The sequence below is a fragment of the Lissotriton helveticus genome, chromosome 5_1 (assembly GCF_964261635.1).
Source record: "Lissotriton helveticus chromosome 5_1, aLisHel1.1, whole genome shotgun sequence".
Lineage (NCBI taxonomy): Eukaryota > Metazoa > Chordata > Amphibia > Caudata > Salamandridae > Lissotriton > Lissotriton helveticus.
In genome coordinates, this window is record NC_136065.1 from 1,375,686,543 (window position 1) to 1,375,704,393 (window position 17,851).

Here is a 17,851-nt window from a genome sequence, read left to right on the forward strand (position 1 = left end):
ATATCTTGGTTTCTGCTTCAAGCACCATGGAGTGTTTTTAGGGAATGGCGACAATGCTTAAATATTCCTAACTTGCTAACATTTCACATTAACAGGGGATGGTTTCCGTGGTCCCCAACTCAGACCATATGTTGGCTCACCTAAAGCATTCCTGAACAAACAAATGCATGCAATCCATTCAACAGATTAGAAAAAATGCACAAATGTTGTTGTGGTCATCTTCACCGTGCTGAAAACCTTCATAACTCGGGGTGCAGTATCATCATTATCACCAAGGACATAATCTGAAGCAACATTGTGTCCCCTCAGACTTTTGATTACATCCTGCTCAGGGTGTGTGTAAAATCAATTACTACTAACAGATATTAATTGGTCCACAAATGAAAGAGGTTGGGTTGGGATGACTCAGGGCTGTACAGTCTACCCCCCTAAATGTGGCTATATATATATATATATATATATATATATATATATATATATATATATATATATATATATCTATATCTCTCTCTCTCTATATGTGTGTGTGTGTATATATATATATATATATATATATATATATAAATATACATACATACACATATATATATATATATATATATATATATACATACACACACACATATATACAGTTTAGAGTGACATGGTCGTCTGGTGCCAGGAAGATCAGTTCTAAAGAGAGTCAAGACATCCTCAGCAAGAAGAACCCTCGAATGCTCTGTTCTCTGTAGTCCTCCAAGCCTGTGGTCCCTTACAATACCCACCCATGTGAACGCTGTTACTGGGTACTGCCCAGTCTGTCCTGTAGGGCTTGGGTTCCCAGACGCATCTGTTCCTGAGCCTCCTGCAGCAAACGCACCTCAATGATGTGGAAGATGTGGCAGAGGCCAGCTACAAGCAGCACTGTAAAGGCTAAAAACCCCAGGAGGTAGTAGGAAAGCTTGGGGAAGGCTTGCTCTGTCTGCGGCCACATCAGTGACACCACACCCATAACGACTTGTAGCAGCAAAAGGAGCATCCCCAGTATGGACATGCGACCAGTAGAGAAGCGCTGGTGTATGGCACTGTGCAGTCCCACCATTACCTCCATCTGAGCCTCGTTCATGATGTTGACCAGCTCTGGGTTTAGTTCTGGGGGGAAAAATGGAGACTTAGCTGTCTGAAAGAAACACTCCTTACTATAACAATGCAGCTATAATCACAGAGGGATCTTCAAAACATATGAAACCCTGCCAATCATGGACAAGAAACATCAGGCACTGGTGGATGGTCACCCGGCGACTCACCAGTGGGTATGGGTCTAGCTTGCTGCTCCACATGCAACGTTGCCATTACAGCCTCATGGTCAGAGTACGGAATTGCCTTCCCAGGAGCAGTTCCTTCTGTGGTCCTCAGCTTCACACATTTCATGGTGAAGTTCGACAATCCCTATGGCAGAAGTCAGAAATAGCATTCAAGTAAGTCTTTGCAGGACATCGTCGAACAACCAGTTATATGCAGTTATTATTACACTTTCGATTAAGCAATTTTGGAGAAGTGTGGCTCACTGGTTAGAGCAGGCAGACCCTGAAGCAGAGGTCAGACCCGGGACCAGGGTTCAATTCCCGACGCGGCAGGGTCTCGAGCTCAAATGTCCACGGACTCGATAATTCTCGCTTCGGTGCCTGACCTAATCATGGGTTCACACTCTGCAACTCTGGGCATTAAGCTTGCTTAATCTCCACAACGGCCCCCCGCTGCGGGATGCCTGGCTTTCACCTTGGGGATGCCCTGTAGGGGCTATCTCACAGGGAAAAGCCAGGACGGGTTCCCAAGGCAAAGCGCTTAGAGACCCCTGGGTTATAAGCGCTATATAAATCCAAACAAAAAAAAAAATAATAATAAATAAATTTTAGGAACACTGGAAGGGTGAGAACATGTTGTTTAGGATTTGTTCATCAAGGTGCATTTTTCATTATTAACATAAATACGTCGTAGGGAAATTTAGGAGCAATTGTTAACATGTTGTAAGATTTGGTAGCCTTAAAGTAGTACAATACAGTTGTAGAATACATTAGTTTGTGAACAATTCCAACATAATATTACTGTCCAATAAAAATACACAGCTAGTGTGTATATATAAGTTGCATAAATCTTACAGTACAATACAGCGGGGTACATATATTACTATGCAAAACGAATACCTAATGATGTAAACACAATTGCAGCCAGTGCGCACGCTAACACCAGAATCGCATAAAGGTATCGAGATTTCAATGCTCAATTTTCTGTCTCACACAATCCATCCAGACATTCATTTCCAACCCAGAACTCCAGCCCTCATCTCGCCTACTATTGCAATGATTGGCTTCACTCAAACTATTCACGGACATTAATTATCACCCCGCCATCACCATACCAATCTCTAACTTCCATGCAATCTGCACACAAGACTTATCATTCATCTCCAACCATGCAAATCATTCACTGGCATTCAAAACACTTCCCAGTGAATATATTCTGGCCAACCATTTTGTGAGTAGAATATGCTCTAGGAGGTATAAAGTTCTTTTAGCTTTAACATAAGTTTGAATACATTTAACAATCCATCAAGAAATACCGGATTGGAGGAGCTTCGCGCGCAACCGAGATGGTCGCGTGAGCACAGGGCTCCGGACCTTCGCCACCTCTGGCACTTATCCTGACTATAATCCTGGATATGACTAGGGACCATCGCAGATGAAACCCAGCTGATATAATAGCTGCTTTCAAAATTTGAATTGGTCCGAGAAAACCGATTTTATGGTGATTTGAACTTTCCTGGCCTGCTCCATGGTCCTGCCCCGGGCTCGAGTTGGTGAACTGCCTGGATGGTAATTGAATAACAGCGGCTTCCCTTGTCCCACTTTCGACCCTGGACTTGGCTTTCGGTTTTGCTTTTGGCCCAGACCCCTTTATGCAGCAGATCTGGCCCTGCCGCCCCCGGATCACTTCACTTCCCGGTCCCACTCTAGGACCGGGATTGTATATCACCGCTCGGTGTGTGACTTGGCACACGCCGTCCTTTGGTTGAGCGTCTGTGGGTGATTTTGACGTAGCCATTTTCACCAGATCTCGGGGTCCCCTCGGTGGCGCAGCGTCCAAGATGGCCGGCAAGCCCGAGGTTGACAAGCGGAAGACCAAGGCTGTTCACCGTGGGGGCTCCGTACAATCTAATGTCATGGACCGATACACTCATCCCAAGGGGTCCCCCAGTGGAACTGGCAAGCCTCCAGCGGACAAGGGAGATGACCTTCCGGCGGACGAGGACCCGACTCTGCACGATATCATGGGCGCCATTGCGAGTATGCAGGCCTCCATCGGTGCGCAGTATGAAACCCTGGCGCAAAAACAGGATACAGTGGCGATCGATGTCACCTTGATTAGGGCGGATTTGGCTAAGACGAACGAAAAAGTCAAATCCCTGGACTTGAAGACTTCCAGCCTCACGGCGGATGTCTCCGATCTACAAACGGAGGTCCGCGATCTACAGTCCTCTAATGACTCCTTCTCCCGTCGCTTGGAAGATTTTGAAAGTCGTTCTAGCGGGAACAACGTTCGTATTGTGGGTGTCCCTGAGAATTCAGACAACTTAAATGTCGATCTTATAGTAGAGGACCTCATCGTCAACCATCTTGCACCCAAAGGCCTGAGTAAATTCTTTGCAGTGGAGCGGGCTCACAGAGTGCCGGGAGGTAAACCTAAGCTGGGTGCTACCCCGCGGCCCATCATCGCCAGGATATTTCATTTCCGTGATCGGGATGCTATTCTGCAGGCATCGCGTTTGGGTGGCCCCACGAAATTTGAGAACACGACGGTGAGTTTTTATCCCGACTTCACTCAGCCGGTACAGAAGCAAAGAATGGGGTTTAAAGGAGTGAAGAGACGATTGAGAGACAGGGACATGAAATACGCGATGTTATTTCCAGCCCGACTGCGTGTGGAACATGGGGATCGGACGTTCTTCTTCGATCGCCCTGAGGCTGCAAGTGACTGGCTCGACACGCTGCCCAGGCAGAAGGAACACCCTGAACATTCTGGTGGAGCTGAGGGTGGACTGATGGACCAGGAATAGTACTGTGACTTGGTTCGCTGGACTGCACATAGATCTTTCGGCATGATTTGCGGATCCTTTAACTTTCTTTAATTGCGGTGGCCCTCCAGGGGTGGCGAGGGGAGTGAGCCTCTTCCTCCTCTGGGGTTTCTTTTCGTAGATTAGTTATTTGCTAGGGCGACAGGCACACTGCAAGTTGGGGGGGCCTTTGAGTCTAACGCAGGGGTGCAGGGTGGGGGCTTCTGTTTCTTGGGTAGGTTTGGGGGTGGGGGAGGGGAGTTGTTCTTGTTTTGTTCCCTTCAAGGCACTATATTGATGGACATTTGGACTTGGCTGCTGCGACTAATGTGTGGTGGATGCTGCAACTACGTTTGGGATGGGGGGGTAGGGGGCTAAAATTGCTGTGTTGGAATGTTAACGGGTTGGGGGACAGGATAAAACGGGGCGTGGTGTTACAACTTTTGAGACGTCTTTCCCCTGATGTTGTGCTGTTGCAGGAAACACATCTGATGGGCAACACATGCCAGGCTATGAACCGTAGGGGCTACCGTCTCCTGGCACACTCCGGCTTTACCACTGGCTCTAGGGGGGTGGGTATCTTGGTTAGAGTTTCCCTCCCCCTTGAGATCGATGCTGTCATCCTTGACGACAGGGGGAGATATGCTGCCATTACGGGACGGTGGGAGGGAAAGGTCGTCACTTTGCTTTCCGTTTATGTCCCGCCTGGCCTTCAAACTACGACCTTTGCTGACCTGGGGAGGGTGATACTGGGGCTCCCGGAAGGCATCCTTGTGGTGGGTGGCGATTTTAACTCTGTGGTCTCCGGACATGTCGATCGCTACCCACCCAGGGATCTTGGGAGGTCACAGTCCTGGCTGGGTGGCTTCCTTGACACTCTGGGTCTAATAGACTGCTGGCGGCTGCTGCACCCTGGACAATTACAATACACCTTCCACTCTGGTGCACACGGTAGTCTTTCCAGACTTGACTATATCCTAATGCCCGCAGCACAGGCCCCTCTCGTTAAGGATATCAAACATTTGGCTAGGGGTATTTCAGATCCCTCCCCCTTATGGATTGTAATGGAAACAGGTCCGGGAACTGAGGGCCGGGTAGCCCCGGTCAACCCTTGGTATCTCCGTGACCCTAAGATCCGTATGGAACTGATCAAATCACTCGACCATTATTTTGTGGAGAATGTGGGGTCTGTGTCATCGTCTGTCTCGCTATGGGAAGCCTATAAGGCGGTCGTCCGCGGCCAGGCCTTATCGTTAATTCATAACGCTAAGAAACGTAAATGCGAGGCAGTGGTCCGACTTGAAACTGAGATATCAGACATAGAAAGAGAGCTGGAATCTGATGTTACCCAGGACAGGTTACACCTTCTTCGCCTCAAACAAACTGACTATAGAGCATTGGTCACTGATGCCGCCAAGGTGATGAGTAGAGAGCAGCAAGGCCGCTTATATGATGTGGGTGATAAGGCCGGAAAGTTGATAGCTTGCTTGGACAAGAAGGAGAGGGCTAGTCGTGTGGTTCCTTTGATTGTTAGGCCGGATGGAGTGAGAGTGACTGACCCGGTTGAGATTGTGGAGTGTTTTTCTGAGTATTTTCAAACCGTATACTCCCCTGTAGCGGACAGACTGGAACAGGATTCGCATTTGCTTCTGAAAGACATTGCTTTGCCCTGCTTGTCGGATCTGGATAGGGAACTGATGGACGCGACACTCTCTGTTGAGGAGGTCGCGACCGCAATCCGCTCTGTGAGATCGGGAAAGGCCACGGGTCCGAATGGTCTCCCCATCGAACTCTATAAGCTGCGCCCAGACAAAATAGCACCACATCTTCGCGCGATGTTTTTAGAATCGCTTGACGCGGGTACCCTTCCATCTGATCAGATGCTTGTGTCTATCGTCGTGATTCACAAGGAAGGGAAGCCGCGAGATTGCTGCGCGTCGTACAGGCCCATCTCGCTTTTAAACGCTGAGCCTAAGATCCTCGCAAAAGTGCTTGCGAATCGCTTGATCTCTGTCGTCTGCGACCTGATCCATCCGGATCAGTCCGGGTTTATTCCGCACCGGAACACGGCGCTGAACCTTCAGCGTCTACATGGCGCCCTTGCGAGAGCGTCTTCGCTGCGTGAATCGGCCGTTTTGGCTTCTTTGGACGCCACAATGGCGTTTGATACGCTGGAATGGCCATATCTCTGGGCTGTCCTTGCCAAGTTTGGTTTTGGCCCAGTTTTCATCAGTTGGGTGAAACTATTATATCAAGACCCCTTGGCTCAGGTGGTTGTTAACGGTCGTATTTCTGGCTTATTTTCTCTCGGAAGGGGTACTCGCCAGGGATGTCCGTTGTCTCCGCTTCTTTTTGCTCTTGCTTTGGAACCTTTAGCGGCTTGGCTGCGCTGGGAGCTGTCAATGAAGGGAATATGCTGGACCCCTGATTTCGAGGACCGGATATCACTTTACGCTGACGACATCCTGTTATATCTCACGTCGCCTCGGAAGTCGCTGGTGGTGCTATTCGATGTCTTGACTTCCTTCGGTAAAAACTCTGGCCTTGTGATCAATTGGTCCAAGTCCTGCGTGTACGTTCTCTCGGGGGATCCTCCTCCCTTGCCGCGTGGGTGCTCAATACAGGTGGTACACGCGGGTTTCAAATATTTGGGGGTGTTTATCACCTTGGATCCTGTGGTTCGCTATGAACGTAACCTGCTGCCCCCACTTCAGCGCTTGCGATCCGATGTTGTGGCATGGCGTAGGCTTCCGTTGTCCCCGCTCGGCCGTGCGGCTCTATTTAAAATGATGTCATTGCCCCGATTTTTATATGCCCTACAGAATACTTGCGATACTATCCCGGCCAGCTATTTTCGGGAGATTGAAAGCTTGCAGCGACAACTGATATGGGGTGGACAGTCTAGCATAGCACTTGCCAAGTTGACACTTCCTTGGTATGACGGTGGAATTGCTCTCCCGGATATTAAGCGCTACTACTGGGCCTCCCAACTTGGGGCGATTAATCACGGCGCGTATGATCCCGCGTCGAACCCCGCATTCGAAATGGATAGATGGTTGCTGCCTGGTGGTGACTACAATAGGGCGCTTTATACGAAATCTGCAGGGAAGCTGCTCACTGGCCCTACCAAGATAGCGGTACAAGTGTGGCATCGTGCAAATGATGCCATGGGATGGGAGAATAGACTTACACGCGCTACTCCGCTTTATGCTTCTGAGAGGCTGGGCTCCCTCTGGCAGACGAAAGGCTTTGATAGATGGGACGTGATTGGTATATGCAGGGTTACTGATGTGTGGACTAAGGGTAGGGTTAAAACCTTCGACGAGTTGAGATTGGAGTATGACATGAGTGACAGGGAGTTTTTTAGATATGCTCAGATCCGACACGCGCTGATGGCGGTTTTCCCTCCGGGTACTACTGTTCCGGAGGCGTCACCACTTGAGGATCGGGTGCTGGATGGGCACGTTCCCAACAGTACGATATCACTTATTTATAAAAAATTGATAAACGATAGGACTGACCTTTTACAGCGACTCAGGGAAGCCTGGACTGGCGATGGTTTGGAGTTAGATGACGAGGACTGGCAGACGGCCATATCCTCGCCGAAAGAGGTCGCAATTCCGGCCCGCCTTAGGTTTGTGCAGCTTAAGATTCTCCACAGGATCTATGTTACTGGTCCGCGCTTGGTCAGTATGGGTTATGCTTCAGATGGGCTGTGCAGGCGTGGTTGTGGCCTTCCGGGCACCTTTCTTCACATACTCTGGGAATGCCCGCCGGTTGTTCGTTTCTGGAATCGAGTGCATGCTGTAATGGAAGAGGTCACGGGTGTTGCGTTGTTGCCTGAAGCTAGACGATGCTTGTTGAATGTGTGGGAACCGAATGACTATGATTTGTCACAGACTCGGTGGGTGACCCTTGGCAACATGATTGCCAAGAGGGATATCGCCCAGTTGTGGGGCTCCCAGAGGCCACCCACAGTTCTGGCATGGAAGGAGAATATGGATTAGTGTATGTTCAGGGAAAAGACGGTGTATGTGGCCCGTGGCAGGCCCCGCAGGTGGGGTAAGATTTGGGGTCAATGGAATTCCTACCGGGGAGATATATGTACGCCCCCCTTCACACACTTGGTGGGGGATCCTCCCTCCCCTTGACCAGACATTCCTGCTATCATGTTGCTTTGATTGTCTCGGGACTTGCTGTATCCCTCAATCCTCCCATCCTGCAATGTCATTGATTGTATTATGATCTTATGCTTTCCTCCCCGCAGGACGCACCGCCATTCGATTGATTGTACTGCCTTTATTATTTCTTTTTGTTCATGTTGTTAAAAGTTTCAATAAAAAGAACTATAAAAAAAAGAAATACCGGATTAAAAGATAGGATTTCCTTTATGAGGTGGAGAAAATTGCAAAAACGTGTTTTGTTTTGCGAAAAACTTTAGTTCTATTGATATAGTATAATAGTGCTCTTTTGACATCAAGTGTGTGTAGAGCCCTTTCTGCTACTGAATTAGGTTGAGGGAAGAACACAGGTAACTCAACTGTTTGGTTAGTATGGAAAACAAACTACTTTTGGAAGGAATTGTGGATTTGTACAAAGAAGGATAAGTTACTTACCTGTAATCCTAGTTCTCTTCCAGGGGTATACTCATCAAAGTCATAAGCAAAGAATTATCTCCGCCCATATGTGGGAACCCGGAACATATAGCATAATACATATATATGTGTATACAGTAGACAAGGAGTACATAGTATGAACAAATTATACATATATATGTGTATACAGTAGACAAGGAGTACATAGTAAGAAAAAGTTATACACATATACATGTATAAACCAATAATATGCAGCCCTAAACATATCTAATAGGCTAAGAAAGAAAGAATTACATGCATTTCTATAGTATGAAAATAACCCATAACATATAATGTAAGAGAAGGACATGTACAGTAATTGCATTTCGCAAAACAACCTTTTATTTTCATCAAAGAAAACAGGTAATGGCAGGCAATTAGCCTAAAGAAGGCTGCATAAGTAAATAACATCCCTGTACAGAAAAGGAAACTGGAACCTCGCCTTTAAGGCCTCAGAGAATCTGAACACTTTGCCTTTAATACCTCCAGGAGAACCCTGCTCCCATCATGCACCACAGGTGACCGTTACGTCAGTTCTTTTGTACGGTATAAGAAACCTGTAAGAACCTGCATAGAAGATGCAAAAATAACTAGTAAACTGTTCCTGCTCGTCCGGGGAGGCGGGAGGGAGCTTATGACTTTGATGAGTATACCCCTGGAGAGTGTGGAAAAATACAAACTGGGGGGCACTACCAACCAGAATATAAGATCCTTAATTATTGCCCGGCGATGTCGCCTCTTGAACCCACAAAGAAGTTAAACTATTGAAGAGGCAGGCGCTGGAGACTGGAAGGCAGGAAACAAGGTTTTTATTCGCTCCGGAGGAGAACACAACGAAAACGGACAGAAGGTATCGTTCTGAGGTGCTCTAACTGCATCCCGGAGGCCTGGCCTCTTATACACGAGTTTATCTCTTTATTACATGTAACACATTCTCGTCGATACTTTGATGTACGGAAAGACATCCTCAGAATCCCCCCTTCCCAGCCCGTTCCCATGCAAGGCTACAGTGGAAGTCCCCGCCCCGTTCACAACAGGTGATGATCATTGCGCAGCTGGGTATTCCGCCGATTCACGGAGTGTGCGGGTTTCGATCGGATCTCGTGGGATGGGGGGCTTTGATCATCTCGGGGGTCCTTTGAGGAGGGAAGCTTCCTATTGTATGGGGAGGGGCAAGAGAATGGTATCGGCAGAGCTAGGTGTCGGCCTGGGAACGGGGAAGACAGACGGGCACACGGGGAAAAGGGGTTTGCATCAAAAGGGCCGGAGGTCATGACGGGGAAGCAGGGAGATGTCGCGCTGGGAACAGGATGAGAGCCTGGGGCAGAGCAGTGCCGAAGAGGGGTTTATGACTCAAGGCAGGTGCAAGCAGGGGGGGGGGTTGCCAGCGAAGTTAGGAGAGAGAGAGAGAGAGAGACGCGCTGGCTCTCGGCGAGAGCGGGGAAGCCATGGTGTCCAAAATGGCGGCTGTTTTACGCGCACAAAAGGTTTAAGGAGAGCAAGAGGGTGCCGATAATGTTGACGGTTTTCAGCCTAACTTTTAACAGTCCTCCCTTTTCAACATATCTAGCCAACTTGCTTACTCAATGTCAATTTTCATCAAATTCCTAACTTCGGCATCATATAATGCCCTCATGTGTTCGCTTCCAATGTCCACAGTTTTGGGAAAAATACAACTCGCACATAAAGAACACATAGGTGGCAAACATTGAATCCCTAAGCATAGGCCACATATTACAACTACGGGAATCAGGATAATGGTGAGCAGTCTCCAGCCCCAACTTTTGATGGTGTCCCAGAACCAACCACCAAGCGACCATTCTTCTTGCTCTTGGTGAACTTCCGAGGAGAGTCTGTGAAGATGTTCGATGGCTTTGTACACTGAGGGTGAGTTGTCCGGTATGTATGTACAACAGCTGGCCCCAATAATGCGGCATGCCCCTCCACGGTCCGCCAGAACCACATCTAGAACGAGGCGGTTCTGAAGAGCCACCAAACGGACCGCTTGGAGCTCGGCAGTGTTGTTGGCAAAGATGCCCGCTGTGATGTTCATGGTTGTCTCGACTGCCTGAGTCAAATGTCGGATGGCACGGCTGTTTGCCATCGGGCCCCAGAGGGGGACGAGTCCTTTCATAGCATCGAGGAACTGTGCTCCTGTTGAGTCGGCTTGCTCAACGTCTTTTGCTCGTTTTTGCCTGTGGTGATTCGCTGGGGCCACATAAGTTGGAGGAAGGACGAAGGAGATGTAGCAAGTGCCCCCCCAGCCTTTGGGGAGCCAGGTGTAGGCCTTAGTGCCACAGATGAAATACATGTTTGGGGATGACACAAAGGAAGGTGGATCCGTGGAGTCCAAAGTTCTGGTAAAGCGGCAAGCGCTGTGACCCACCAGCTGTGTCCCAAGTCCTTCTACACACATGTGGCCTGTGACGTTGATGACCGTCAGGGCTACAGTCAGAGTGGCAGCCGTTCGTTTCCGCAGATAGGAGAAGGTGGGTCTGGTTGGATTGTGGAACACCTGCATTTCGATTCGCTCTTTGGCCGGAATGTCCATTTGGATTGAGTCGCTGGGGGTCAGCGGGCAGAAGTGTGTCTTTGTCTTGTTTCGCCCGGCCCCATGAGAAGAATGTGCTGCAGCTCTGCTGGAGGTGGCATTTTCCGTATAGCTCTCTTGCAGGAGGATCAGCCAGGCAAGGCAGGAGCCGTGGACGGAGAAGGGTGAAGGGATGAATGGTATTGAATGTCCAGTGGCATGGGGTAGCAACCCACAGATCCAGCAGTTGGTGGCGTTGGTGGCAAGATTGTGCTGGTGAAGTAGCTGCACGAAAGAGTTGTTCCAAAACTCCTTTCGCCTCTCTCTTAGTTGAGGAGAGAGCGAAATTAGATAATGTTCCTTCGTGGTGGTAGGCTGAGCAGTGGTTAGGAATGTTTCGTGAGCAGGTGCGTGTTCTTCCATAATCCAGAGCGTAGTCATGAGGAGAAAACAGAGGAGGATTACGATGAAGAGTGCAATTGTCTTTGAGCTATGGAGTCTGTCTGTTCTCGGATTTCTGTAGTGGGTATTTCCTGTTGTCTCAGTCGGCTTCTTGTTTGGCGCTTCCATCATCTTCTTATCTGGCGCTTCCATCATCTTCGTCTTCAAGGTGCTCGGTAGTGGGCAGGACCACAGACTCAGTTTTAGCTTCTCTCCAGGTAACCCTTGGTAGTTTGGGTCACCGTTCTGAGATTCTTAAGCTTAGTCCGTGGCCTACTTAGCCGAAGCTCCCTCCTTTCGACGCAGGAAATACCCTTCTCGAGATGGCACAGTGGGGTCAGGATGTTTTGAAAGTTCAAGTGTCTCTGTATCAGGGTAGCAGCTCAACGATGGTCGGTCCCGGTTCAGGAGCTCTTCTTGGGTGTTGACGGTGTCTGTCGTGGCCAGGGCTGGAGAGACCTTTTTGCAGTGATGAGCGTGCAGCCAGTGTTTCTTCCCCTCCACTCGAAGTGCGGTCCGAGTGGTGATCAGCACTTGCCAGGGGCCCGTCCACCGGGGTTCCAAACTCTTTGATCGCTGAAAGTTTCGGATCAGCACGAAGTCCCCCGGCTGGATGGCGTGACCCGGACCCCTGGAAGCATCGGGGATGGCCTGCCGCACCTGCTGATGAAGGACAGACAAAGTTTCAGTCAATTTGTACAGATAATCAGACATTAGGACATCCGGAACGTCATGAATGGACGTTGGTTTCGGGGCAGACCAGACGCTCATGGGTCGACCGAAGACAACTTCATAAGGGGTTAAGTGATGTCGGGTGGGGGTAGAGCGCATCGATAGCAATGCCAATGGGAGGGCGTCTGGTCATTTCAGGCCCGTCGTAGCCACTATTTTGGCCAGTTTAAGCTTTAGTGTGGCGTTGTGTCGTTCGACAAGCCCAGCAGATTGAGGGTGGAAGACTGCGTGGAATTTCTGTCTGATACCCAGCCCATTTAGGATGAGCTGGATAACGTTGGCTACGAAGTGGGGGCCATTATCACTCCATAAAACACGACAGAGGCCATAACGGGGGAAAAACTCCTTTAACAGGACCTTTGCTGTGGCCATAGCGGTGTTGTCGCGGGTTGGATATGCTTCCACCCATTTGCTAAATGCGCATACCACGACAAGTACATATTTCAGGCCTTGGCATCTGTCTAGCTGGATGTAGTCCATCTGCAGGACTTCAAATGGGTGGTTTGGGACCCCAAATCCCCCCCGGGGTACTACAGTTCCCTTCCCGGGGTTGTGTTGCAGGCATATTAAGCATTGTTGGACCAGGCGTTTGGCGGAATCTGGGATCTTGTCATTGTGCCAAACCCTGGAGACAAGTTCGATCATGGGGGCTGATCCTATGTGGGCTGGGGAGTGTGCCATGGTTAATATGGGAATCAAGTATGAATCAGGTAGCAACCATCTGTTCGTGTCTTTTGTCCGCCAGCAGCCTTCATCGTCTTTCAATCCCACCCGTGCCCATTCAGTCAATTCGTGTTGTGTGCTAGCCATTTGTATGTCTCTAATTGTGTCCTTGGCGTCAGTCCAGTTTTCTGCTTGTGACCTGGTCACGTACATACGTGTTGTCGTTCTATTTTCTGCTGTCGTTCGGGCGGTGATGTCGGCTAGTGCATTTCCCTGTCCAATAATGTCTGTCACCTTCTTGTGTGCCTGGCATTTGATAACGGCAAGTTTGTTGGGGAGGAGGACAGCTTCGATTAAGGCGGAGACTAAATCCCCGTGCAGAATGGGTGTGCCGTGTGAGGTCAAGTATCCTCTCTCCCTCCAGAGGAGCCCAAAATGGTGAACCACCCCGAAGGCATACTGGCTGTCGGTGTAAACGTTCGCCGTGGTTCCTGTTGCCAGGATGCAGGCTCTCGTCAAAGCAATCAGTTCCGCTGCCTGGGCAGATCGCTGGGTGATGCGGGCTGTTTCTACTACGGTTCGAGCCGTGGTGACTGCATAGGCAGCGGAAGTGGTACCATCGGAGAGTTTGATGCAAGAACCGTCCACCCACAACTCCCCGTCGGGGTCAGGGAAAGCTGTGTCTCTGAGATCGACCCTACTCCTGGTCTGTTCGTCCGTAAGAGTCACGCAGTCATGTACGGGGTGCACATTGGGGTCGTTCTCTGGCAGGGGTAACAGAGTTGCTGGGTTCAGTGTGGTGCATCTTTTCAGGGTGATATGGGGGGCAAGCAAGGTTAGTTCGTATCCAGTCAGTCGTGCACTCGTCAGATGTTGCGTCTTGGTTTGGTTCAGGAGGGTGTCGACTGCATGGGGTACCAGTACCGTGAGGGAATTCGAGAGTACAATCCCCTCACTCTGTCGGATAGAGACTGCAGCAGCAGCTACAGCTCGAAGGCAGGCAGGCAAGGCTCTGGCGACAGGGTCAAGAGTGGCAGAGAAGTAAGCGCACGGTCGTTGCTTAGGACCGATGGCCTGGGTCAGGACAGATAAAGCGCACCCCTCCCTTTCGTGAGTGTAAAGGGAGAAGGGCTTCCTGTAATCAGGGGTACCCAGGACAGGGGCTGAGCAAAGGGCATCTCGTAGTTCTGTGAAGGAGGTTTGACACTCAGGAGTCCAAGGGAGTGGGAAAGGGACGTCTTTGTTTAGGAGAGAGAGCAGTGGTTTTACAACGAGGCTGAAGTTTGGCAACCATTGTCGGCAGAAGGAGGTGAGGCCTAATAGGGAGCGAACCTGCTTCTGGGTTTTAGGGACAGGGGTGTCTAGAATGGTCTGGATTCGATCAGGGGTGAGTTTCCTTCCATCTTTGGACAGAAGGTGGCCTAGGTAAGTGACCTGGGGTAGGCAGAATTGCAACTTCTTCTTGGAGACCTTGTGGCCATTTTCCGCAAGGAAGTGCAAGAGTTGAATGGTGGCGGTAACCGCTAGAGGGGTGGTGTCGGCTGCCAAAAGGATGTCATCGACATATTGTACCAACACCACCCCGTCGGGTAACCGGACTTGGTCTAGTTGCCTTTTGAGGGCCTGGCTGTAGATGCTAGGGCTCTCCGTGTAGCCTTGAGGGGCTCGGCAAAACCTATATGAGCGGGATTTTAGGGTAAAGCCGAAGAGATATCGGCTGTCTGGGTGGATGGGGATGGAGAAGAATGCGTTCTTGAGGTCGATGACGGAAAAGGTGGTTGCAGTGGATGGAATCAAGGTCAGGATGGTGGTGATGTCTGAGACCACAGGGTACTGGGGTACTACCACTTTGTTGATCTCTCGGAGGTCGATGATGAAACGGTATGCTTTCTCATCTCCCTCTCCCTGCTTCTTGATAATGGGCAAGATAGGGCTGTTGCAAACGTTGCTAACCACTTCCTCTACCACTCCTGCGTCTATCAGTGACTGGATAATCATTACCAATGCCTTCTCGCCTTCTGGCGATATCCGATATTGGGGGAGTTTTGGGAGTGTTGCGTCTGGTCGGACAGTAATGTGCACTGGGTCAATTAACATACGCCCTACGTCCGAATCCGCTTTGGCCCACAGATACGGAGGTAGGGTGTCAAGCAGGGACGCGTCGACGTCGGTGATGGAAAACATGTGTCGGGGGGAACAATGTTTAAGCAGAACGGGGTTGTCGTAAAGAAACACTCGAACTCCATCTTGAGAACACCTAATCGTCGCTCGGAAGTGTTTCAGTAAGTCAAGTCCCATAATGGCGTCAGGGCTATTGGAGGAAAGCAAGAACGTGGTGTCGGTGGTGTTGTTTTCTACGTCAAAGAGAATCGGGGCAGACAAAGGGTTGGTGGAGGGCGTTCCATCGAAACCTGTCGATGTTATGAGTGAGCCAGACAAGGGTGCCCTTGGAATCAGTCGTTTAGATAACGCACTACGTGTTGCGCCAGTGTCTACCAGAAATGGAGACTTGGTACCCAGGACCTTAGCAGTGACATAAGGGCCCTGCTGGTCAACATAGAGCTCGACTGGATCCCTCCCTCGCCCTTGGCTGTCCTATGCAAAGGTGTGAGTGTCGTCATAGTCAGATTGTTGATATTGGTTCTGTCTGGGTCGATCGAACGTATTCGGTCTGCTTGATCTGTCATTAGTCGCGTCATTTGGGGGCCCTCGTTGTGTTCCCTTAGGTCTCGGTCCGTTTGCTACATCCCTGGGGTCTCTGTTCCTGATCATTTCCAGGAGAACTGGGCACTGGGATTTCCAATGGCCAGTCCCTTTGCAGAAAGCGCACTGGTCATCTCTAAGGTCTGTGCGTCCACTGTAGGGAGTCAGAGTGCGGTCCTGGGGAAATGCAGTCTTAGGGGCGTTTGTCTGGTAGTTTCCCCGGTATTGGTCTCGTCCTATAGTCACCCCTTGCAGTTTGGCAATCATCACCCTCTCTTTTAAGTCTTTCTTCTTTTTCTCTGTCGCCCTATCGTTTTCATTTTTCTGATGCTCATAATATTGGGCCATTTGAAGAATCGCTGTAGGTTTGGAGGCTGCCCAACTACTCTCGCTGGCCTGTAGTTTCTGGGAGATGTCCAATGATAGGCCCTTAACATAATTCTGGACAAACAGATGGTGTCCGGTTGCAGTGGTCATGTCCTGGCCGCTGTAATCGGAGAACACCGTTTCAAACCGGGAGAAGTATTCCGATACATCCTCCTGGGGTTTTTGGCGACAGGCTGTTACTATCGACCAGTCCACTTTCTTTTCTGGGATCAGGGTTTTTAATTTCTCTACAATTTTATCTGGGAGGTCTAGAATGGATTTCAATGGCTTTTGTCCTGGTCCCCGTTGTTTATCCAAGTCATCGAGTTGTGGCCAGGTATGTCCGAACAGCTCAAGGTGGTCGACTTTCCGGATTTGCTTCCACACATCAGCTGGTAGACATAACCCGAAGAACAAGTCGATGTCAGCCAGGGTCATGATAGTTGAACCCAGGGCTGTACCCAATTCAGTATAGAAGGCAGTGGGGTTTTTACGTAGGTCGGGTAGAGATTTCCGGAATGTCAGTATCTCTTGCCGGTCCCATGGCTGGTAGACCCAGTTGTATACTACCCTTCCCTTCGCATCTTGGTTGTTTGCATCATCGTGAGTCCCTGTACCTCGAGGGGGAACCCAGTAAGGGGCAGCCTCACGTATCGGCATCATGGTGTTAGATTGCTCGGTTGGTGGTTCGGTCACTACGGGGGCCGTGGATTTAGCTCCCGGCTTTCGTTCAGTGAGGTGGCGGAAAACCTCAAGCGTACGCGTAAGGAGGTCCGACACATCACACTCGCCCTCATCCCCGATATCGACCTTCCGGTACAGAGTCCTTAGGCTCTCGGGACCTTTGTCTCGATATCGGTCCTCGTATGCATTCAAGACATGATAACACAGTCGTACGGTAAAATGTCGTCTGTGACTCCCTGTATACGAGCTGAACATATCTGTGATGTACTCTTCATCATCCTTCCTTTCTACCAGTGTCCTTGCTATTTTGTCGATCCCCGCTCGCTCATCTTTGTCTAGTCTGTTTGTTCTTGCAAGGCCAGCCCCTCGAGTCTCATGCTCGTCTAACGTTGCCGTTGATGCGGGTTTTAATACCAGGGGTTCGGCTGGCACAGAGGCCATTGGGGCCGACGCTGCGGCGGTACCTTCGCTTGTACCTGGGGGTGGCGCGTGCTGCGCCAAGGGTCGAGAAGGGGCATATGGAGGGGGCATGTAGATGATAGGGGGACCTAACAGCAGGTCCTCATTGGCTTGTCGTTTCGAGGGTAAATCAGGGTAGAGCATGGAGGGGGTTCTAACCGGACACTGGCTTGGCGTTTCCCTTTCTAGTTTCTGTTTAGCTTTCTCTCTTTCCTCTATCTCCTTTTTTAGCTTCTGAGCAGCTAGGTGGGCTGCTTTTTGCAGCTCTTTTTCCAACCTACTCTCAGTTTTCTTTTTACGCTGTTCAGTTTCTTTTCGCCACATGCCGAAGCTATCAAGCATAGTAGGTGTTGTCTTGTTTTTACCTAGGGCAGTTTCTAGCGTTTTTATTTTGTCATCATCGAAGGATCCTATCAGGGGCCATTGACTTTCTTGACCTTGTTTTGTATATTTATGCCATAGTTTACTATAGGCAATAGCGGTCAATCCATGCTTCATGAACATGTCCTTATTAGGGGTGCCTTCCAGTGGGGCTGGATGGTCCATCTC

The 17,851-nt window shown here is 49.8% G+C and overlaps 1 protein-coding gene across 1 annotated transcript in view; it reads right to left on the reverse strand.

The window, feature by feature from the left end:
• Positions 1–511: 511 nt before the first annotated feature.
• SMPD2 (sphingomyelin phosphodiesterase 2) overlaps positions 512–17,851 on the reverse strand; it is a 178,693-nt gene continuing 161,353 nt past the window's right edge. Inside the window, exons 10-11 of the mRNA XM_078644323.1 lie at positions 1,287–1,428; positions 512–1,131 (exon numbers count right to left, since the gene is read on the reverse strand). Of these exons, the coding sequence (XP_078500449.1) occupies positions 779–1,131; positions 1,287–1,428 (495 nt within the window). The 3' untranslated portion in view covers positions 512–778. The remainder of the gene's footprint in view (positions 1,132–1,286; positions 1,429–17,851) is intronic.